The sequence below is a fragment of the Acipenser ruthenus genome, chromosome 48, assembly GCF_902713425.1.
Source record: "Acipenser ruthenus chromosome 48, fAciRut3.2 maternal haplotype, whole genome shotgun sequence".
Lineage (NCBI taxonomy): Eukaryota > Metazoa > Chordata > Actinopteri > Acipenseriformes > Acipenseridae > Acipenser > Acipenser ruthenus.
In genome coordinates this window covers 771,727-796,160 of record NC_081236.1, presented here as the reverse complement: position 1 = coordinate 796,160, position 24,434 = coordinate 771,727, and the positions used below count along the sequence as shown (strand labels likewise).

The following is a 24,434-nucleotide window of genomic DNA, read 5'->3' as shown; positions in this document are numbered from 1 at the left end:
GTAGCAGTATTGGGACTGAAGGATTTTTTTCCTGAATGGATGCATCGAATCGAGTGGAGATTGCTCCTCTCTACTCTGCGAGACCCCCCTCTTTGATCTGGAGCTCAGTGTATGTCGTTTATTGCAGTGCAATGATTCAGGGTAAGTCAAGTTATCCGTACTGTACCGTGTGTCTTTGCATTATCATTATCATTATTTATAATGCAGCCTCGCCTCTCAGTCATGTGCGTGCTGTATAGATATCCCAGCCTGTAGCTTAGTGTAGAGAAAACATCTACTTAATCTGTATCTATAACATTCATATTTATATATTAATATAGTTTATGTGTTTGTTTAGTATATATATAAAAAGCCGGGGCAGCAGTGTGGAGTAGTGGTTAGGGCTCTGGACTCTTGACCGGAGGGTCGTGGGTTCAATCCCAGGTGGGGGGGCACTGCTGCTGTACCCTTGAGCAAGGTACTTTACCTAGATTGCTCCAGTAAAAACCCAACTGTATAAATGGGTAACTGTATGCAAAAATAATGTGATATCTTGTAACAATTGTAAGTCACCCTGGATAAGGGAGTCTACTAAGAAATATATATATATATATATATATATATATATATATATATATATATATATATATATATATATATGCGCTAGCGTTTGCTTTTATACTAAATACTAAACAGATTTAAGAATCCGAATTATAACAATGAATAATTCTCTCCGGACACCAAAACCCTAACTTTAAACTCAGTCTCCTATACCGCAGTCATTACACATCTAAAGTAGTTCATGTTTGGCAGCGAATACGCGTTTTGTTACATTTCGCGGTACCTTTGTGAGCACTGCGCGGAGCATACCATTATAAACGTATACACGTTTTCAGACAACTTAAGAACATAAGAAAGTTTACAAACGAGAGGAGGCCCCATTCAGCCCATCTTGCTCGTTTGGTTGCTAGCAGCTTATTGATCCCAGAATCTCATCAAGCAGCTTCTTGAAGGATCCCAGGGTGTCAGCTTCAACAACATTACTGGGGGTTCCAGACCCTCACAATTCTCTGTGTAAAAAAAGTGCCTTCTATTTTCTGTTCTGAATGCCCCTTTATCTAATCTCCATTTGCGACCCCTGGTCCTTGTTTTTTTTTTTCAGGTCGAAAAAGTCCCCTGGGTAGACACTGTCTATACCTTTTAGGATTGTAAATGCTTGAATCAGATCACCACGTAGTCTTCTTTGTTCAAGACGGAATAGATTCACTTGTAATTTGATTACAAGCGTGTGACTCACATTTACACTTCATTTCCTTCATTCATTTGATTGATTTGAAAGGATGCAGGGTGGAGTCTCTCTCTCACACACACACACACACACGCACATCTGTTGGCCAGACTCTGCGTTCAGCTGTCAAGCTGCAAACGCATCTCTTTTTTTCATTAATAGCACACACTGGGTGACATCAACGTGGCGTTTGAGATAAACTGTTTTCTCGGTTGTCTTTTGTTTCTGGGCGGTCTCGAGAACATACACGTTACTTTCCTGGCAAAGAGTCGGGTGCAGGAAGCCCCTGAATTTCCTGGTTTTCAGAGATCCGGTGTTTACAACGTTATGGACGCTGTGAAGGATCGCCCGGCCCGGATCCAGTATAGGATGAAAAACGGCTTATTGGACATCTGAATCGAAAGAAACTGGGGGGGGGGGGGGGGGGGGGGGGGGGGGGGGGGGGGGGAGTGGTAAGCGAGATAACGTCATGAACCTTCACCTATCCTGCCCGTCCATTCACGGCATAGGACTCCAATGTGGAGTTTTGAAAGAAACACATGCTTAAAGCAAACATGCATTTTCATTTTAAAAACATGTGGTTTAGGAAAAAAGCTACAACCGATCACTAAGAGGAGTGTCTGTTATAACTGAGCTAACTGGAGACGCACCGGTTAATCCTTCTGCAGTGGCTTAGGTCTGGTGTCGCGCACACAACTGGGAAGCGAGATACATACACCCCTGACCACATAAGCACCCAGTACCTCATTCAGAGTCTGCATCTGAACCACAGTGTCGTTTCCCTGCTTGACGATCTACGGCTAGACCAAGGCTTCTCAGCTAACAAGCTGCACCGTTCAAATTACGGCCAGTTTGAAATCTGCAACTCTTTAAGAGCTGAAAACATTTTAAAAAGTCTGATTAAGCAAATGATCAGTTCAATTAAGGGTCTAGTTAAGTAATTTAGAGCTCATTTGGAATGAAAACCAGCAGACACAACTGTACTCTTCATTGAACTGATCATTTGCTTAATCAGACCCTTTTAAAATTGTTTTCAGCTCTTAAAGAGGTGCAGGTTTCAAGTTAGCTCTAACATTGTTTTGATAACAGGGCAGGAGATATTTATAGCCGCTGTATTAAGCAGATATCCGCACACAGCATGGTGCGGTACAGAGGCCAGGCACTTTCTGCAAGACCGATCCAAGGTTGATTCAAATCTCTTTACTACACAACAAACACGTGTTTCCGTTTTAAAAATATCTGGCGCTACTCTACAGCGCTGACCGAAGGATTTGCATCATCACCCTGTAGAACGAACTCGTTTTGATTCGTAAAGTCGAATGAAACCTGCTGAATAATGTTGAGCATATTGAATGACACACCTCTTTGTCGTTTTATAAAGGTAAATAAAGGACTTTAAAAAATGGTCTATTACTGATCGTGGCAGCGCTGTGACGTGTTCGGCGGTAATAAGGGAACTCCCTCATTTAAATAATTCACCCCGCCTCCAGTCTCGAGCCTTCAGTTATTATCTCGTAACAGTTGTTAATAGTCAATAAACTTTTTTTTTTTAAAAGCGTCTGCTAAAATAAACCACATTCTCTGACAAATCAGGCTGGTGAAATGCGGTCAAAACACAGAACCTCTCCAAAGCCAATCAAATTCTCACAATCTCTGAGGTTCTCGTTTCCTTTTGATGGGCCTCTCAAATGATGCTCCTGAAGCACTGTGGGAGAAACCGAAAGACAAACACGGGGTGCTTCAAAAACTTGAGCAGTTAAAGAGAAATTGATTCATACTTTATTATTATTTGTTTATTTAGCAGATGCCTTTATCCAAGGTGACTTACAGAGACTAGGGTGTGTGAACTATGCATCAGCTGCAGAGTCACTCACAACTACATCTCACCCGAAAGACGGAGCACAAGGAGGTTGAGTGATTTGCTCAGGGTCACACAATGAGTCAGTGGCTGAGGTGGGATTTGAACCGGGGACCTCCTGGTTACAAGCCCTTTTCTTTAACCACTGGACCACACAGCCTTCATACCTGCGTCACAGAATATATGTTCCCCCCAGGAACAAAGATTCAGAGATATTTGTATATATATGAGTCACTTAGTAAACTTACAGAGGCCAGGGGGTGAACTCTGCATCATCAACAACTGCTGCTGCTGCTGCAGAGTCACTTCCAATAGGAGCTTGTTTGTTTTATGTCTCTGACAGGTCTAGCCTGCAAACACAGCTCCCAATTCTTCGGTTTCCTGTCTATATTTAAGAGAAACGTTTGAGAGATCTTTCAGACACGCAGGGAATGCGATTCGCAAAGCAGTTCTCAGCCAAAACAAGTGAAGCAAATAGTTCAGGGAATTTTAAAAATACTTCCAGGCTTGCTTCCTCGTTCACGGAGTCAGTCGATATTCTGAAGAGAAACCGGTTCTACCTGCCTGTGTCTCTGTTCAAGGGCAGAACAGTCCAGTTTACAGTAAAGGTTTATACCTGTGTGACGGAATTCATAGAATACTTCAGAGATGACACACCTGCCCCAAGATGTTCCCTTACTATTTCAGCAACGTGTGTCAGTAACTTTGGTTTCAAAAGTGGAGGGGGCATTTTCTGCTGCTAGGGCATATAGTTATACAAAAATAAATGTTTGTACACTTTTTCTGTTCTTAGACTTTTGCAAAGGAGGTCTGAGACAAGCGCACAGGGCATCTGAGCACAGGGCAGCAGTGTGGAGTAGTGGTTAGGGCTCTGGACTCTTGACCGGAGAGTCGTGGGTTCAATCCCAGGTGGGGGACACTGCTGCTGTACCCTTGAGCAAGGTACTTTACCTAGATTGCTCCAGTAAAAACCCAACTGTATAAATGGGTAATTGTATGTAAAAATAATGTGATATCTTGTAACAATTGTAAGTCGCCCTGGATAAGGGCGTCTGCTAAGAAATAAATAATAATATTAATAATAATGTTGTAATTGTGACCTCAATCAAGAGTTCAAATTGAAATATTTTGATGTTCGAAACATTGTTTGCACGCAAATTTCGATCCAAGGGTGTTACTGTAGCGGGTGGATATTTACACAACAGATAAATTTAGACAAGGCAGGTCATGTGACTTGATGCCAGACAAGGCTTTGAAATCATGGATGATTCCAGAACAGCCAGTTTGTGGAGAGGTTGGATCAGACTTGTTTTTGTTTTCTGAATCTGCCTTTACCCGGCTTCGACCTGCTTTGGGGAGACAGAGAGAGAGAGAGTAGGTGTGGCTGGCAGAGTTGAAAGGTCACACTGTCACATGATTGCAACGGAATGAGGCGTGATGTCGGGTGCCTGGCAATTCAGATTCTCCAGATGAACCCAAAGAGGCTAAAACCGGGTCAAGGCAGATCTAGAGAAAAACCCAGACCCAGAACCATGGATTAAAAACCACCATCAAAATACAGGTTAATAAAACATGAACCCCTCAATACAAGTGCTTAATCTTTGGCAAGTGTAGCAGAGAAAATGACTGCTGTTTTATTTATAGCGGAAACACAAAGTCTGTTTTTTGCTGTGGGGTTTTGAAAGCCAGAATCTCTTGCTGAATGTCAATAGGCAGCGAGTGGTGTGCTAATTAAATACGAGTGTGTGTGTGTGTGTGTGTGTGTGTGTGTGTGTGTGTGCGCTTGGTTTTTTAACAGTCGTGGTTTGAAAAAGAACATACGCTGTACTCTCTTGATGGGGTCTATTATTACAGCCTTGTCGTGTCTATTTAATCTGTGGTGGCTGCTTAAAATGAAATTAAACACGAGCGCACACACACACACACACACAGGCACATTCTTAACCTACTGTAGAATCTCCTGTTCTCTTTAACTTTGGAAGGAAACTGAGCTGTGGATGTATTTGCGTGTGAAGGCGCACACACAGCAAAGTCTGTCATACTTTTAAAAAAATTATATTAGTTGGAGAACCGCTAATCCAATTGCCAGAGAACTTGTCATTAATGTTATTATTAACATTAATATTATTTAGCGCGAGATGTTGAGAATGTCAGATTCTGGGGATATTGGGGGATGTCTGTCTGTCTGTCTGTCTGACAGCTGTCTGTCTGTCACTCTTTAGAACCACTTATCCAATGGTGAAACATTTCACTGCTGATTCTTATTCATACTGTAGGTAGTGTGGCTATGCGTCGTGGTCATCAACCTCGCACTAATTGCTCTTTTTAACATTTACAGCTGTGGTTTATATTTTTCCTCAAAGCAATTACAGTTTCCACAGGTACATTATATGACACACGGTTTTAATTTTGAAATATAAAAACGTTTCAGTGGTTTATTACATCCTGTAGGCAAGGAACGCACGTCATGGGACGAGGAAGTAGCTGTGGAGAATGCTCTTCAGTTCTCCTTCTTATAGTTTACTGAAAGAAGATCAAGTCCACCAAGTGTTGGGGACTGTAATCAGATTGCATTTTTCAGTATCTTGTAACTGTAATCTGATTACATTTTTCAGTAGTTTGTAACTGTAATCCGATTACATTTTTCAGTAGCTTGTAACTGTAACGGTTCCTTTTTTTAGATAGGTCACGAAACGTGGTAACAGATTACATTTTACCTGAAAAAAATGACCTAACATTAAGTCACATTTAAATAAAGGACTGCGGCTAACGCACCAAACCAGAAAGCGCTTCAGCAGCGCGAGTCGAGCCTCCCGCGTCACACGAACGCGCCTCTCGGATCATCTCGCTAGCACACAGTGTCACAGGAGGGAAGGAGCGGGTTCGAAGGCCGGATCTTCAGAGAATATTTCCAGCTGCAGCCTGACCAAACTGAAAACAATATCTCTGTAATGTGATCCGGAGAACTATCTGTAACTGTGACTAGTTAGATTAGACACTGTTACTGCAGGTTTGTTTATTACTGTTGTGGTTCCACTTCTCTTAAACAAGAAGTTCCTTTGTGTGAATATGGAAGTGGTGCCTCATTGAAGTTATATAACAAACATACTGCAGCTATTGAATGCTTGAATAGCCTTGATGTTTGAATTGATCTTTGATGTAGGGAACCAGCCAGCCTGTGTCTCATTATCTGGCACAGGTAACCTGCATATCAAGAATAACAATTTCACTGCTTAACGTTTGTAAAAAGGGAAACTTTCAGATAAGCAGGTAAGGAAATGTATTCAAAACAGCCAGTATGCTAATTCTTCACAATGGCTGTGTGTGTTACAATGGACAACGGCATTGCACAGTCAAGTGTAATAAAAAGCACAGGAGAGCATTGTAAATCCCATGCAAATTGACTGCAGTAAAGACCACTTTATTAGGATCTCTACTTTCCTTTCAAAGCTGCCCATTAGAGACCTATCGAAAATGTATGAAACTATTTTGTTAGCTGCAATAAACAGTGGATACATATTCATCTGTGTCTCTGGTTTTCCCTACAGGAAGTGAAGATGCCTGACCTCGCGCTGACCTCTCTGTAGAAGCCAGGATGTCCGTCGCTGAGTCTATGCCCCTCCCCCGGCCACGCCCCCGTGAGAGACGGTCCCGCCCCCCTGTCAAACCGAAACCCGCCATCCCATGCAAACCGAGCCTCTCCGGCTCCCCTGAGAACGGACTGAGAGAGCCCGCCCTGCCCCTCCTCCCGAACGAGACACGGCGCCCCCTAGCAGTCAGCCGCTCCGGCGCGGAGAGAGCGGAGGAGAGAGAGAGCGCCGGGAAGGTGCAGAGGATTCTGAATCACTTCAGACAGCAGGAGAAGGAGAACGTCGTGAAGGATGCTGGGAAATGCCCCCCTCCGGTTTCCGCCAAGCCCTCCAAACCGCTCAGGGGGGGCTGTGCCCCCCCCTCGGAGCCCCCCGCCCCGCAGCCGGCGCTGGAAAAGCCCCCGCTCCCTCCCAAAGAGAAGAGGAAAGAGCAGGGGGAGCACGAGGCAGGGAGGGGGGGCGACAAACCAGGTACCCCCTTCTTTCTTTCCCTTTCTTTCTCTTTCCTTTTTCATTCTTCCTTTCTTAATTGTTGTTTTTTTAACAGACCAGCGTGCGGTTCTCAGAATCTGGATCCTGTTGCTCTCCCTTGAAAGGATGATAAAGCTAAGAATTAGAAAGATCAGAGAGGTGAAGCATGTTAAAAACTCATGTAGTAGAACCATGGGAACCACAACGCCCTAGTATCTTCAAATTCCCCTCAGAAAAGTTTACGACAGTATTTTTGGAGTTTTCGCCCCATGGTCATACTCTGCATTTACTATAGCTTACCCTGGTTTGCCATGTTTGGAGGTTTGGCAGCAGTGTGGAGTAGTGGTTAGGGCTCTGGACTCCTGACCGGAGGGTTGTGGGTTCAATCCCCAGTGGGGGACACTGCTGCTGTACCCTTGAGCAAGGTACTTTACCTAGATTGCTCCAGTAAAAACCCAACTGTATAAATGGGTAATTGTATGTAAAAAAATAATGTGATATCTCTATAATGTGAAATAATGTATAATGTGATATCTTGTAACAATTGTAAGTCGCCCTGGATAAGGGCGTCTGCTAAGAAATAAATAATAATAATAATAATAATGTTTGATAATATGCTTTACCAGACCTCTCTGTGCTTTACAATGCTTCCCTATGCTTTACCAGACCTCTCTGTTTTTTACAATGCTTCCCTATGCTTTACCAGACCTCTCTGTGCTTTACAATGCTTCCCTATGCTTTACCAGACCTCTCTGTGCTTTACAATGCTTCCCTATGCTTTACCAGACCTCTCTGTGCTTTACAATGCTTCCCTATGCTTTACCACACCTCTCTGTGCTTTACAATGCTTCCCTATGCTTTACCACACCTCTCTGTGCTTTACAATGCTTCCCTATGCTTTACCAGACCTCTCTGTGCTTTACAATGCTTCCCTATTCTTTACCACACCTCTCTGTGCTTTACAATGCTTCCCTATGCTTTACCAGACCTCTCTGTGCTTTACAATGCTTCCCTATGCTTTACCACACCTCTCTGTGCTTTACAATGCTTCCCTATGCTTTACCACACCTCTCTGTGCTTTACAATGCTTCCCTGTGCTTTACCAGACCTCTCTGTGCTTTACAATGCTTCCCTATGCTTTACCAGACCTCTCTGTGCTTTACAATGCTTCCCTATGCTTTACCACACCTCTCTGTGTTTTACAATGCTTCCCTATGCTTTACCACACCTCTCTGTGCTTTACAATGCTTCCCTATGCTTTACCAGACCTCTCTGTGCTTTACAATGCTTCCCTATGCTTTACCACACCTCTCTGTGCTTTATTACACTTTGCTATGCTTTTACTATGAGACACCCTTATAAGGGTTTACCTTTTCAGGAGGAATTGTTTTTGAAAGCTGGCTGACTCTCACAGTCAGCTGACTCTAATCATGTACATATAAAGCAAGAGGTGCCAGGCTCTCAGATAGAGTTGTAGCTCAGGTTTGCCTCAGGCCAGATCTCTTACACACATGACTCTGCAAACTCCTTCATTGATTGTGCGCTGGCTTCTGCCTTGTCTTTTTATGAGTCATAGTGAGCCAGTAAAAAGGTGTGCAAAGGTGTGACAGACTCGGGACAGAGGGAAGGAGACGCTTCTTCACACAGAGAGTGGGGAGGGGATGGAATGGGTTACCTAGTCATGCTGTTGATGCTGAATCACTGGGATCCCTTCCTCCCAGTCCCTCCTCAGCTCCACTAGAGCCACACTGCTTCCCTCCCTCCCAGTCCCTCCTCAGCTCCACTAGAGCCACACTGCTTCCCTCCCTCCCAGTCCCTCCTCAGCTCCACTAGAGCCACACTGCTTCCCTCCCTCCCAGTCCCTCCTCAGCTCCACTAGAGCCACACTGCTTCCCTCCCTCCCAGTCCCTCCTCAGCTCCACTAGAGCCACACTGCCTCCCTCCCTCCCAGTCCCTCCTCAGCTCCACTAGAGCCACACTGCTTCCCTCCCTCCCAGTCCCTCCTCAGCTCCACTAGAGCCACACTGCTTCCCTCCCTCCCAGTCCCTCCTCAGCTCCACTAGAGCCACACTGCCTCCCTCCCTCCCAGTCCCTCCTCAGCTCCACTAGAACCACACTGCCTCCCTCCCTCCCAGTCCCTCCTCAGCTCCACTAGAACCACACTGCCTCCCTCCCTCCCAGTCCCTCCTCAGCTCCACTAGAGCCACACTGCCTCCCTCCCTCCCTGTCCCTCCTCAGCTCCACTAGAGCCACACTGCCTCCCTCCCTCTTAATCTCTGAACTCTAAACAATAGAAACTTTATTAAAATTGCTCTCTGCTCAGATGTCTGAAACTACACAGTGGAAAGTCTGAGTTGCCACGGTAACCGAGGAAATCAAAGCAGGAAGTCTCTCCTGGTTGTGTTTCTGTTTCCTGTTTCCCCTATAATAATATATATATATATTTTCAATTTTTTTTTTTTTTAATCTTTAGACCCGGATGGGAAGGAGGCAGAGTCCCAACTTCAGTCAAACGGCAGCAGCGTGGAGGCAGGCAGATCTCTGCCTCCCCCCGGTGGCTGCCGGAGGGACTGCTCTTGTCTGTGTCACCAGAAGCGGGCCGGAATGATTCTTGTGTGGGTGCCAGTGGGAGAGTCTCAGGGAGAGGAGGTAGAGTGGGACACAGACTCCTTCTCAGAGGAGGAGACCCAAATGGTCCAGGACAGCCCAGCTGGGGGTCAGTCCGGCTCCAACTCCCAGAGTTCTCAGGGAATACCTGAAAGCTCTGTGACGTATTCTGAAATGACCTTCGAAGTGCCCAGCCTGGACAGGGAGAAAACAGAGACCCCTGACTCACCCGCAGAGGAGGATCCCGTCTACGAATCGACCATCGAAACCTGTAGGCCTGAGGTCGCCAAGGAAACATCAGCCAGGGTTCCGAAGCCTCCCAGGAAGTTCAAGCAGCCCCCCCAGGCTTCCTCGTCGACGGAGAGAGAGGTGGAGGAGGAGGAGGAGGAGGAGGAAGAGCCGCCCCCCGCACTCCCCCCCAGAATGCCCCGCAAGCCCCCCCGGCCAGCCTCGGTGCCACACGGTGGCCAGGGAGCGGTATTGCAGGCGGAGAGCAGGCAATCTCTCAATCTCACCCCCAGCAGCCCCGCTGTGGTCAGACGGTCTTGCTCCCCTTGTCCAGAGGAAGGGGTTCCGTCTTCACTGTCCCGGGACCCCTCGAAAGGTACGGGAGCGATTTTTTTTTTTTTATCAGCATTCTGTTCTGAAGTAATCATGACATCATCCACAGAATTCTTGAGACGTTTACTGTGCTGTGTTCTTTATTTTTCTTGAAGAAGGGCTTTTCCCCCAAAACGTCCAAAAATAAATTATTTTGGAAATGATTTAAACCTTTTGTGCACATAAAATGTCTGTCCACTGCATTATTACCTCGTACAGTACAGAAGAATAAAGGAAAATAAATGGATCAATATTATTATTTGTTTATTTAGCAGACGCCTTTATCCAAGGCGACTTACAGAGACTAGGGTGTGTGAACTATGCATCAGCTGCAGAGTCACTTACAACTACGTCTCACCCAAAAGACGAAGCACAAGGAGGTGAAGTGACTTGCTCAGGGTCACACAGTGAGTCAGTGGCTGAGGTGGGATTTGAACCGGGGACCTCCTGGTTACAAGCCCTTTTCTTTAACCACTGGACCACACAGCCTCATAAACCCGCACTAGCCTGCGTATTTAAATAGACAGGAATCACAGATTGTTACATCATTGTAGTAAATGACATCACAAACATAGGAATAAGGGAGTGTGGTTACCATGGCATCAAATACCTAGAAGTACCTCCACTGTTTGTTTTCAGTCACGCTGATAAAGGCGTGTTAAACAGACCGGAACTTCGGGAAGCTGGCTCTTTTGAACAAAAACTTTATACATATATATATTGTTATGTACTTATGTTCTGTATTTCCTGCAGATGAGGGGGATGAGATCGGAAGTGACTGGGATGAACTTGATGATATAAAAGACATCAGGTAAACATTTCCAATGCATAACCCCCTACTGCTGCATGTAGGACCGGGATTCGGAGCTCGAGGTGGGGAGCAGGTTTCCGGGGGGGGGGGTAAGGGGGGGAGTCGTCCCACAGCTCGGGTTGGGGAATGTAAACAAACTGGGCTGTCAACCTATCGGTGGATAAGTGCAGCTGAATGGCCTCCTCTCTGGCTTCTGTAGGATTTCTAGAAAGCTTGCTGTAGTTGTGTTTGAACTAGCTGGTAATGCTTGTGTGATAACGATATAAAACCTAGCAGGAGACACAAGAACAGTGTTTAAACTCCTAGTATCTCTCTTTATTATTAACGAGTCATTTAGCAGACACTGTTATCCAAAGCGACTTACAGAGTCTATGCGGGGTGAACTCTGCTTCATCAACACTGCTGCTGCAGAGTCACTTCCAATAGGAGCTCGTTTGTTTTACGTCTCATCCAAAGGACGGAGCACAAGGAGGTTCAGTGACTTGCTCAGGGTCTCACACACACAGGGAGTCAGTGGCTGAGCCGGGATTTGAACCTCCCTTTCTCTAATCACTGGACCAACAAGCCTCTCTCTCTCTCTCTCTCTCTCTCTCTCTCTCTCTCTCTCTCTCTCTCTCTCTCTCTCTCTCTCTCTCTCTCTCTCTCTCTCTCTCTCTCTCTCTCTCTCTCTCTCTCTCTCTCTCTCTCTCTCTCTCTCTCTCTCTCTTCCAGTGAGCCGATTCTAACTCGACGGGTGTCGATAGACTGGGAGGCCAAACTTCAGGATGGTAAGGAAAAACCGATCCCATCGGGGAAACAAGGCATTTACTGGGACTGTGTTTTTTTTCTTGTTTTTTTTAAGGTTTTATATTGTGTTCAGTTTAAAGTGGTGTTAAATACGGTGCATCTTAAATATGTTGCTTTATTGGTACACGACATTAAGGGATTGGGTTGGTGGATTGGTTGGTTGGTGGGTGGGGTTGTTTGGTGGGTAGGTAGGTGGGTGGGTTGGTTGGTGGGTTGGTTGGTTGTGTGGTGTGGGTGGGTTGGTTGGTTGTGTGGTTGGTGGATTGGTTGGTTGGTGGGTGGGTTGTTGGTGGGTGGGTTGGTGGGTAGGTGGGTGGGTTGTTTGGTGGGTAGGTAGGTGGGTGGGTTGGTTGGTGGGTGGGTGGGTTGTTTTGGTGGGTAGGTAGGTGGGTGGGTTGGTTGGTGGGTTGGTTGGTTGTGTGGTGGGTGGTTGGTTGGTTGTGTGGTTGGTGGATTGGTTGGTTGGTGGGTGGGTTGTTGGTGGGTGGGTTGGTGGGTAGGTGGGTGGGTTGTTTGGTGGGTAGGTAGGTGGGTGGGTTGGTTGGTGGGTGGTGGGTTGTTTGGTGGGTAGGTAGGTGGGTGGGTTGGTTGGTGGGTTGGTTGGTTGTGTGGTGGGTGGGTTGGTTGGTTGTGTGGTTGGTGGATTGGTTGGTTGGTGGGTGGGTTGTTGGTGGGTGGTTGGTGGGTAGTGGGTGGGTTGTTTGGTGGGTAGGTAGGTGGGTGGGTTGGTTGGTGGGTGGGTGGGTTGTTGGTGGGTAGGTAGGTGGGTGGGTTGGTTGGTGGGTTGGTTGGTTGTGTGGTGGGTGGGTTGGTTGGTTGTGTGGTTGGTGGATTGGTTGGTTGGTGGGTGGGTTGTTGGTGGGTGGGTTGGTGGGTAGGTGGGTGGGTTGTTTGGTGGGTAGGTAGGTGGGTGGGTTGGTTGGTGGGTGGGTGGGTTGTTTGGTGGGTAGGTAGGTGGGTGGGTTGGTTGGTGGGTTGGTTGGTTGTGTGGGTGGGTGGGTTGGTTGGTTGTGTGGTTGGTGGATTGGTTGGTTGGTGGGTGGGTTGTTGGTGGGTGGGTTGGTTGGTTGTGTGGTGGGTGGGTTGGTTGGTTGTGTGGTTGGTGGATTGGTTGGTTGGTGGGTGGGTTGTTGGTGGGTGGGTTGGCTGGTGGGTGGGTGGGTTGTTTGGTGGGTAGGTAGGTGGGTTGGTTGGTGGTTGGTGGGTTGGTTGGTGGGTTGGTTGGTGGTTGGTTGGGGTGGTGGGTAGGTGGGTGGGTTGGTTGGTGGGTTGTTTGGTGGGTAGGTGGGTGGGTTGGTTGGTGGGTTTGGGTGGTTGGTTGTGTGGTAGGTGGGTAGGTGGGTGGGTTGGTGGTGTGGGTTGGTTGGTTGGTGGGTAGGTGGGTGGGTTGGTGGGTCGGTTGGTTGGTTGGTGGGTTGGTTGGTGGGTTGGTGGGTGGGTTGGTTGGTAGGTTGTTTGGTGGGTAGGTGGGTTGGTTGGGTGGTTGGTGGGTTGGTTGGTGGGTAGGTGGGTGGGTTGGTTGGTGGGTTGGTGGGTTGGTTGGTGGTTGGTGGGTTGGTTGGTGGGTAGGTGGGTGGGTTGGTTGGTGGGTTGGTGGGTTGGTGGTTGGTTGGTTGGTTGTGTGGTAGGTGGGTAGGTGGGTGGGTTGGTGGGTCGGTTGGTTGGTTGGGTTTTGAACTGACACCTATACCTTTGTATGATGTTCGCCATCATTCTGAATGAACAATATGTTCCAAAAAGAACACAGGCAACCGCTTCATCATTGATTGGTACTCGGTTGTAAAAGTGAGGGAAGGACAGCTGTTCTGTTCGCTTCCCCACAGAGCCGCTGTACCAGACCTACCGGGAGACGGTCATCTCCAAGGAGATCAAGCGACAGTCTGTGTCCCGTAACCTCAGCAAGACCAGCTGGGACTACAGCAGCGAGCCCTCGAGCCAGGGCCCCCCCCGGGGCCAGGTCCGGACGGGGCCCCCTCAGAGCTCCCTGTGGCAGGAGCTGCAGTCCGTGCGCGAGAGCGGGGTGCTGGCGGAACTCACCCTCGCAGAGTGCAAGTTCCAGGAGGTGAGGAGGGCCACCAGGGGGCAGTGTTTGAATGGCTCTGAAACAAGAGCAGCGTACAGCTCTGACCACAGGTTTAGCATCATCACCTCTATATAGAATGAACTAATTTTGCATAATAAAGTGGAATGAAACCTGCTGAATAATGTTACGTTAGCATATCGCTTTGTAGTTTACAACATACCACATATCATTTTTCAGTGATTGCATAAAAGATCTAAATGATGTTAATTTGTCACTGAATTGAAGTTTCTTTTAGTATTTCTATATTCAGGACGATCAAGTGTTTAATACTGGATGGTAGTGCTGTTTATATCTCTCCTGGCAGGTCTCGGGCGATCGTTACTTTGTCAATTGAGAGAGGCTTTTTGTATAAGCCATGGCCCTCTCTGAAACCATCCCGCGGCCCCCAGTTTGGGAACCCCCAAAGACTATTTCACCCCAAATTTCTTACTAACTCGTGTCCCTGTGTCACCCCTCTCCCTCTCTCCTCCTCCCCCTCTCTCTCCCTCTCTTCTCCTCTCCCTCTCCCCCTCTCTCTCCTCTCTTCTCCTCTCCCCCGCTCTCCTCCTCTCCCTCTCTCTCCTCCTCTCCCCTCTCTCTCCCCCTCTTCCTCCCTCTCTCCCCCTCACCTCTCCCCCCTCTCTCCCTCTCCCTCTCCCTCTCTCCTCTCCCCTCCCCCTCCCCTCTCCTCTCTCTCCCCTCTCCCCTCTCCCCTCTCCCTCTCCCCCTCTTCCTCCCTCTCTCCTCTCCCTCTCCCTCTCCCTCTCTCCCTCCCTCTCCTCTCCCTCTCCCCACTCTCTCCACCCTCTCTCCCTCTCCTCCCCACTCTCTCCCCCTCCTCTCCCCCTCCCCCTCCTCCCTCTCTGCGGTGTTTCAGAGCATGTTCGAGGTGCTGACGTCCGAAGCCTCGTACCTGCGCTCTCTCAACGTGCTGACGGATCACTTCCTGGACTCGCGGAGCTCAGCGACACCATCATCATCCGCGAGAGGAAGATCCTCTTCTCCAACATCACCCGGGTCAAGGAGGTCAGCGAGAGGTCAGTGACGAGCACCCACGCACCCACACGCGCTCCCGGGAGCACACGGACTGATGATGTCATCCTCGTGAGGCACCACGCACAAACAAGAGGATCGAGTTCCCATCGGGGGTGGGTGGGGGATGGATTTTGTGTGTCAAGCAGGGTCGGCTCAGAGTCGCTGCTGAGTTTGATGTTTCATGATTGAGTGTGTTGTGTTTTTTCTAACTCCTTGTGTTTCATGTTGTTTGCTGTGGTGGTGTAGCGAGCCTCTTACCAGGTCGCTGGAAATGAGAATTTGTACTCAATTGACTCACTCTGGCTACATAAAGGTTTTGATTGACTTCATATAACCATCTCTGACTTTACCTCTGGTCCAGCTGGGAGCTTTTAAACAACAAGCCTTTCAGAGGACTTAAAAACCGAAATTGTATCCAATCACAGCAGTCCCTCGGTTGAAGCCCCGCCCTCCCCCCCTCAAGTCTTTTCCTCTAAGGGGATCTAGACTCAACCCAAACAAAATATCTTGCAAGCAGACTAATGCCAGGGCTTAAGCTGTTTAAAATGGGCTGAAAGAACCGAATCTATTTAGCTCAGCGGAAAGAAGAATCAGGGAGGACTTGATTGAAGTCATCTTAAAAGGCGTTGACGTAGTTAACCCAAGTCAACACCAGAGGACACAGCTGGAAAGTGGAGACTCAGGGCAGAGGGAAGGAGACGCTTCCTCACACAGAGAGCTGGTGAGGGGGATGGAATGGGTTACCCAGCCGTGCTGTCGATGCTGAATCACTGGGATCCTTTAAGACCCGGCTTGACACGGTTCTGAGATCAATCAGCTGCTCTGAACCGGACCAGCGCTGACGGGCTGAATTGAGTTATTCTGCGGTTATAAGAGGGGTCTGTCTGTCCGTACATCCACCGCACATTTTTCACACTTACATTTTTTCCATGCGTCTCGAGAAATTAGCGATTCAACAGTTCATTGCCGTTTCCTGCTCTGCGCATACCGTCCGCTTCTGGATGGCACTGCCATGCAACGGGAGGCTGATTTCCGTCCCCGGACCGAGTGCTTTCCCCGGTCATGACCCCGTCTCTCCCGGCAGGTTCCTGAAGGATCTGGAGGAGAGGGTGAGGAGAGCCTTGTGATCTCGGATATCTGTGATATTATCCATTACCACGCCCAGCACCACTTCCCCGTGTACATCGACTACGTGAGGGAACCAGATCTACCAGGAGAAGACCTACAGCGCCCTCATGTGAGCGTTGACTGTATTGCAGGGGGGTCCCCCTCCTCCCAATTCTAAATTGGAGAAAATAATAAAAAAATAATTGGCGACGACTAAATTATAAAATTATAAATAAATAAATAAATAAATAAATAAATAATTAATGGGTTTTTTAGTGGACAGAGCTGTAATGTGTCTCTCTCCCCTCTCTCCACCTCCCTGTTCTCCCTCTCTTCCCCTTGTCCCTCCCCCTCACTCACCCCCGTCTCTTCCCCTCCTCTCTCTGCCCCCTGTCCCTTTCTCTCCATCTCCCCCATCTCGCTCTCCCTCTCTCCCTCCTCTCTCTTCCCCTTGTCCCCTCCATCTCTCTGCCCCCTCTCACCCCGTCCCTTCTCCCCCCTCTCTCTGCCCCCTCTCTTCCCCCTTGTCCTTCCCCTCTCTCTGCCCCATCCCTAACCCTCACCCTCATCCTCCCTCTGCCCCCTCTCACCCCGTCCCTCACCCTCCCTCTGCCCCCTCTCTCACCCCCTGTACCTTCCCCTCCTCCCTCTGCCCCCCTCTCTCTCACCCCCCTCACCCTCACCCTCCCTCTGCCCCCTCTCTCTCACCCCCTGTCCCTTCCCCTCCTCTCTCTGCCCCCCTCCCTCCCTCTCTCTATCTCAGGGAGAGGAATGTGCAGTTTGCCTCAGTGATCACTCGTCTGCAGGAGTCCCCACAGTGCCAGCGGCTGCCCTTCATGTCCTTCCTGCTGCTTCCCTTCCAGAGAATCACCCGCATCAGGATGCTGGTGGAGGTAACCGGCCGCGGTGCCACTCCCAATCAGTCTGGCTCGGTTTATTAAGGGGGGATAGGCCAGTGGATAAAGAAAGGGGTCTTGATACCAGGAGGTTCAAATCCCGGCTCAGCCACTGACTCCCTGTGTGTGACCCTGAGCAAGTCACTGAACCTCCTTGTGCTCCGTCCTTCGGATGAGACGTCAAACAAACAAGGTCCTATTGGAAGTGACTCTGCAGCAGCAGTTGTTGATGATGCATAGTTCAGCCCCCCGGTCTCTGGAAGTCGCTTTGGATAAAAGCGTCTGCTAAATGCCAGATGATTAATTACTCATTAATAAAGATCTGTGAACAGCTGTGGGGCGGTAGCATTGCAGTCAAGGCAGCCGACACAGTGGCTTAGCGCTGGTAGAAATGAATGAAGATAAAACCTTCAAACAAACTACGCAAAGAGATGCATCCCAGTCCGATCACAGCCCACTGCTGCTGGTCACATTCCCAAACCAGCGCACACACCCTAGAGCCGAGTCAATTTATCCCGAGTCAATGAGGTGTTTCTTCCAGGGACGGGACACTGCTGACGCTGCCCTGCCTTGGTTTTGTTTTTAACAGAACATCTTGAAGAGGACGGAGGAGGGGACCAGCGAGGAGCAGAATGCGTCCAGAGCCCTGGTCTCTGTGTCCAAGGTAAGGGAGCTGCAGAGATGCAGAGAGGGTCGCTGGGATACGTGACCAGGCTGCTGTTTTATAATCTTCTGGAATAGAGGCTGTCTGTGACGTGACGCGATCCGCACAGCGTTATACAACCACACCATTACAAACAGCCTACCAGCCTCCCTATGCTTTACCAGACCTCTCTGTGCTTTACAATGCTTCCCTATGCTTTACCAGACCTCTCTGTGCTTTACAATGCTTCCCTATGCTTTACCACACCTCTCTGTGCTTTACAATGCTTCCCTATGCTTTACCAGACCTCTCTGTGCTTTACAATGCTTCCCTATGCTTTACCAGACCTCTCTGTGCTTTACAATGCTTCCCTATGCTTTACCAGACCTCTCTGTGCTTTACAATGCTTCCCTATGCTTTACCAGACCTCTCTGTGCTTTACAATGCCTCCCTATGCTTTACCAGACCTCTCTGTGCTTTACAATGCTTCCCTATGCTTTACCAGACCTCTCTGTGCTTTACAATGCTTCCCTATGCTTTACCAGACCTCTCTGTGCTTTACAATGCTTCCCTATGCTTTACCAGACCTCTCTGTGCTTTACAATGCTTAGCTCTATCATGCTGTCACTATTACACTTTACTATACTTTGGTTGACTTTTATAAAGTCATCATGATTTTGGTATTTATTTTGTAATTTCTCCCCACCCCAGATCATCGCGGAGTGCAACAGCGAGGTGGGGAAGATGAAGCAGGTGGAGGAGCTGATCCACATCGCCAAGAGCGTGGAGTTCGACAAGCTGAAAGTGAGCGCGAGTCAGGGGCACGGCCCACTTCCGCATTGCTGTGTGGTCCAGTGGTTAAAGAAACGGGCTTGTAACCAGGAGGTCCCCGGTTCAAATCCCACCTCAGCCACTGACTCATTGTGTATAGTTATTGTATTTCTTGCTCTTATTGTATTACTTGTATTGTAACACTTGAAGTGTATTTGCTTACGATTGTAAGTCGCCCTGGATAAGGGCGTCTGCTAAGAAATAAATATTAATAATAATAATAATAATAATAATAATAATAATAATAATTGTGTGACCCTGAGCAAGTCACTTCACCTCCTTGTGCTCCGTCTTTCGGGTGAGACGTAGTTGTAAGTGACTCTGCAGCTGATGCATAGTTCACACACCCTGGTTAAAGGCATCTGCTAAATAAACTAATAATAATAATAATAATAATAATAATAATAATAATAATTGAGGTTAAAGCGCTTGCACAGCCACAAAAGGGTTAAACGATGTCCGTCTTCAGCCCGTCGTTCAGTATCACGAAAAGAGGAACGGACAGCACTCAACGGAGTGGACAGGATTTACAGGATGACCATAAAATGATCATAACTGCATAACCTGTCCTAGACAACATGTCAATAGATGTGGCAACAGAGAAGCTCTTCAAATATCCACCCCCCGTTCTATATTTGAGAACAGGCCTTGTTTTAGGACAGCGCTCTTGAAGCCTGGGCGTTTATTTGTCTGATGCCCGCTCTTCTTGTGCGCAGGCCCTGCCTCTCATCTCTCAGACCCGATACCTGGAGAAGCGAGGGGAGCTGTTGGAGGCGGTGAGGGGGGGCACCCTGTTCAGCTCCAGGCCCAGGTTCAGCCCGGTCTACCTCTTCCTCTTCAATGACCTGCTTCTCATCACCAACAAGAAGAGGTGAGAGCCAGAAAGGAAATGAGACCGGACTTCCTTCCACAGCTCTGGACAAAAGCTTAGCATCACCTAGAATTGTAGGATTGAGACATCATTACTGTTTAGATATTTTATTTAACATCATGTTGTCGTGATGTTAAATAAATAAAAAAAACTATGAAATGATATCGCAAAAAGGCTACCTGGAAACCATAATTGTAGTGTTTCATGTTAGATTTTCAACTTTAAATAATAATAATAATAATAATAATAATAATAATAATAATGAAGCCTATTTTCAACTTGTAAATTTGTCAAAACGTTTGTCATTGAATTCAAGTTTCATTTAGTATTATAAGCTCACCACTGTTAAGTGTTTAATAGTATTTTGATGTTTCTTGTTTTTTTTTTTCTCGCTCTCTGTTGCCCCCTAGTGGTGATCGCTATGTGGTGGTTGACCATGCCCATCGATCTCTGGTTCAGGTTCAGTCCAATAAGGAGACGTCTCTGGGCCCCGGGCTGGATCACTGCTTCTACTTGACTATCTTGGAGAACCACCAGGGCAAGATGATGGAGCGTCTTCTCAAAGCACCCAACCAGTCAGTATCCCCCCAACCCCAACCCTAACCCCAACTCCAACCCCAACCAGTCAGTATCCCCCCAACCCCAACTCCAACCCCAACCAGTCAGTATCCCCCCAACCCTAACCCCAACTCCAACCCCAACCAGTCAGTATCCCCCCAACCCCAACCCTAACCCTAACCCCAACCCCAACTCCAACCCCAACCAGTCAGTATCCCCCCAACCCCAACCCTAACCCCAACCCCAACCAGTCAGTATCCCCCCAACCCCAACCCCAACCAGTCAGTATCCCCCCAACCCCAACCAGTCAGTATCCCCCCAACCCCAACCCCAACTCCAACCAGTCAGTATCCCCCCAACCCCAACCCCAACCAGTCAGTATCCCCTCCAACCCCACCCCCAAGTCAGTATCCCTCCAACCCCAACCCTAACCCCAACTCCAACCCCAACCAGTCAGTATCCCCCCAACCCCAACCCCAACTCCAACCCCAACCAGTCAGTATCCCCCCAACCCCAACCCTAACCCCAACCCCAACCAGTCAGTATCCCCCCAACCCCAACCCCAACGCCAACCAGTCAGTATCCCCCCAACCCCAACCCCAACCCCAACCAGTCAGTATCCCCTCCAACCCCACCCCCAACACCAACAACAACCTGTCAGTATCCACTCCAATCCCAACCCCAAACATAACCCCGACCCCAACTCCAACTCCAACCCCAACCCTAACCCTAACCCTAACCCAAACCAGTCAATATCCCCTCCAACCCCAAGCCTAACCCCCAAACCCAACGCCCAACCCCAAACATAACCCCAACCAGTCAGTATCTTGTACACTTTTCAGAAGGTTCTGTACTCCTAGTGGATGTAATAAAGCCAGATGTTTTGACCGGCGGGATTTTTGGTTTCCGGTTTGTTCCTCAGATCAGATATGCATCGCTGGATGGCAGCGTTCCCTAATCCTGGTGATCCGGAGAAATCCAATGATGAGACTATTTACGAGGATTGGGGTGAGTAAACCACAGACTGTCCCATCCTGTCCTGTACTAACATAACATAGACCCTGATATTGATGCGATCCAGCCCTCTGAAATGTCTTTATAATATACAGCACTAGACCCTGATATTGATGCGATCCAGCCCTCTGAAATGTCTTTACAATATATAGCACTAGACCCTGATATTGATGCGATCCAGCCCTCTGAAATGTCTTTATAATATACAGCACTAGTACCTGATATTGATGCGATCCAGCCCTCTGAAATGTCTTTATAATATACAGCGCTAGACCCTGATATTGATGCGATCCAGCCCTCTGAAATGTCTTTATAATATATAGCGCTAGACCCTGATATTGATGCGATCCAGCCCTCTGAAATGTCTTTATAATATATAGCGCTAGACCCTGATATTGATGCGATCCAGCCCTCTGAAATGTCTTTATAATATACAGCACTAGACCCTGATATTGATGCGATCCAGCCCTCTGAAATGTCTTTATAATATATAGCACTAGACCCTGATATTGATGCGATCCAGCCCTCTGAAATGTCTTTATAATATATAGCACTAGACCCTGATATTGATGCGATCCAGCCCTCTGAAATGTCTTTATAATATACAGCACTAGACCCTGATATTGATGCGATCCAGCCCTCTGAAATGTCTTTATAATATGCAGCAGACCTTGATAAGGATGTGTAGGGTACTGTTTAACTCTCTCTCCCTCTCTCAGACTGTCCACAGGTCCAGTGTATCGAGGCATACTCAGCCCAGCAGGCTGACGAGTTGAGTCTGGAGCGCACCGATATCGTCAATGTGCTGAGGAAGACGACAGAAGGTGAGCGAGCAGGCCTGATTCAACGATAGCAGAGGAAAACACAAACAAATTCTGGGATCCTCCTTATAGACCCAGTAAATCCATGCATTTCTGACTCCATGCACTCTCTCTCTCATTCTACACTCTGTCACCTCCTCCCTCTCTCCCCCTTCTCCACCTCTCCTTCTCTCTCCCACTCTCCCTGTCTATCTCCCCCTACCCCTTCTCACCCACCTCTCTCCCTCTCCCATTCTCCCTCTCTCACCTCCCCTTTCTCCACCTCTCCTTCTCTCTCTCTCTCATCCCCCTCTCCCTCCTTCCTCCCCTCCTCCCCCTACCCCTTCTCTCTCCCTCTCCCCACCTCTCCCTCCTCTCCCCCTCTCCCTGCAGGCTGGTGTGAGGGGATTCGCCTGGCTGATGGTCAGAAGGGCTGGTTCCCGGGCAGCATTGTCCAGGAGATCACCAACGAACACGTGCGCCGGCGGAACCTCCGCGAGCGGTACCGCGTCATCCAGGCAGCCGAGCAGATGACCAAGAGCAGGACCATCTCCTAGCGGACTGAGCCAGGCACTGCGCCAAGGCCCCCAGCCCCTCCCTGCGCGTTCTACAGGGCAGCACATAAATACTGTAACGAGTGACAGCTCCGTGCTGCAGTCCACTTGCCAGCTCTTTCTTAAAGGGCTGGGACAGACGGCTGACACAGCAGGCTCTCGGTTGGCAGACGGTTCCTTAATGTTTCAAAAAGTCACGCGGCCGTGCCTTTACCAGGGGAGGCTATCGGGGACCCCTGCGCTCCCCTGACTGTGTGACTCCCCCTGCACACCACGTGGCCGTGCCTTTACCAGGGGAGAAAATTGGGTGTGTTTTTTTTTTCCTTTCTGAAATAAACTGTGCTAATGAACATAAAAACATAAGAAAGTTTACAAACGAGAGGAGGCCCCATTCGGCCCATCTTGCTCGTTTGGTTGTTAGTAGCTTATTGATCCCAGAATCTCATCAAGCAGCTTCTTGAAGGATCCCAGGGTGTCAGCTTCAACAACATTACTGGGGAGTTGGTTCCAGACCCTCACGATTCTCTGTGTAAAAAAGTGCCTCCTATTTTCTGTTCTGAATGCCCCTTTATCTAATCTCCATTTCCCTGGTCCTTGTTTCTTATTTTCAGGTTGAAAAAGTCTCTTGGGTCGACATTGTCAATACCTTTCAGATCGCCGCGTAGTCTCCTTTGTTCAAGACTGAATAGATTCAATTCTTTTAGCCTGTCTGCATACGACATGCCTTTTAAACCCGGGATAATTCTGGTCGCTCTTCTTTGCACTCTTTCTAGAGCAGCAATATCCTTTTTGTAGCGTGGTGACCAGAACTGAACATAATATATGAAACTTTGGCATAAACAGACCCAAGCTTCAAGCAGTATGCTTGGTGCAGGACTAAGGTGATATATATACTGATGTAGTATGGAGCCATCTGATTGGCTAGAAAGCCTGTACAGTGCATTCTAGTTTATAAGAAGGAAATTCCTAACAGGCTTGCCAGCAGGATCCTTTTATGCTTTTTGTATTTTTTTTTTTTTTAATTCCAACAACTCCGCAGGTCGACATGTGATGAATCTGGCAAACAAAACAGAGCCTGATTTTCAAAAAACGACCGTTTTAGACGTGCTAATTAAGTCGCAGTTCTCTGTAGTTAAGGATAATAATTTTATCAAAGCACCGTTTGACCTAAGCGAATGTTTTTAATGCTCTTCCAAAAACAGTCCTTAGGAAAAAAAACTTATCCTTACAGGGATGGAGGAAATAAGACTCCAAATCCGTAGCAGTTTGATCCATTCCTGAGTTTAATCAGACCTGAGCTTGTGACCTTTACACTGTGGCTAATCAGGCTCATAGTAAAACCTGGAATGGATGAAACTGCTATGCAACAGGAGTCTTATTTCCATCCCTGTATGATCATATTCATGCTGTATTGGGACACGCTTTATTTTAGGTGGAACTTTTTTTTTTAATTAACTGGCCTTGGGACAAATTCACGAATGGTCAATTTAATGTACAGTAAACCTATTTATGAACTAATAGGAAAAATATCCTATCTTCAGACAGTATGATCAGTTCCAACTCAGTCTTGTCATTGAAATTGTGTCTGTTTAAAGACATTTTAAGGACTGCAGAGATGTTTAGCAAACAAGACCAGCTTTTACATTATTATAACTTTGATTATGTGTATACATTGGTTATTATATTAGCTATTAACACAGAACGAGCAGCATTTGTCAATGTTTTTAACAGCTGATGGATGCTGAAACTGCCCTTAAAATAAAGTCTGACTCAGAGCTGTTTTAGTACTGCAGCTGTATATATAAAATATGAAGATTTTAATACGAAGAGTGTGTTTTGAGTAAGGAAATATAATCTGTCTTAATGTTACATTAAATGCAACCTGTTCATTTCAACCCTTTTTTTTTTTTTCAAATGAGCTGAATTATAAATATCTTTGCAGGGGAAAGAACAACGCAGGAATAAAACATGATAGAAATCAAGCATTTGTTTTTATTCATCAAACTGTTTACAGTAACAATAATAAAACAAGCCTTTTTTTTATAAATTAAACTAAATTGTCAGTGTTGCCTT

At 47.5% G+C, this 24,434-nt stretch overlaps 1 protein-coding gene across 1 annotated transcript; it reads left to right on the top strand.

Annotated features, from left to right (window-relative positions):
- The first annotated feature begins 7 nt into the window (after window positions 1-7).
- LOC117967962 (rho guanine nucleotide exchange factor 15-like) lies at window positions 8-24,429 on the top strand. Its single transcript, XM_059014548.1, is given in 19 exon segments — window positions 8-141; window positions 6,674-7,186; window positions 9,660-10,397; window positions 11,147-11,204; window positions 11,916-11,971; window positions 13,814-14,052; window positions 14,930-15,005; window positions 15,008-15,089; window positions 16,172-16,194; window positions 16,197-16,285; window positions 16,287-16,324; window positions 16,958-17,087; window positions 17,680-17,754; window positions 18,445-18,537; window positions 19,281-19,435; window positions 19,846-20,010; window positions 20,916-21,001; window positions 21,727-21,831; window positions 22,201-24,429. Coding segments are annotated over 18 exon segments (2,838 nt in total). The 5' UTR covers window positions 8-141; window positions 6,674-6,720; the 3' UTR covers window positions 22,365-24,429.
- The last annotated feature ends 5 nt before the right edge of the window (window positions 24,430-24,434 follow it).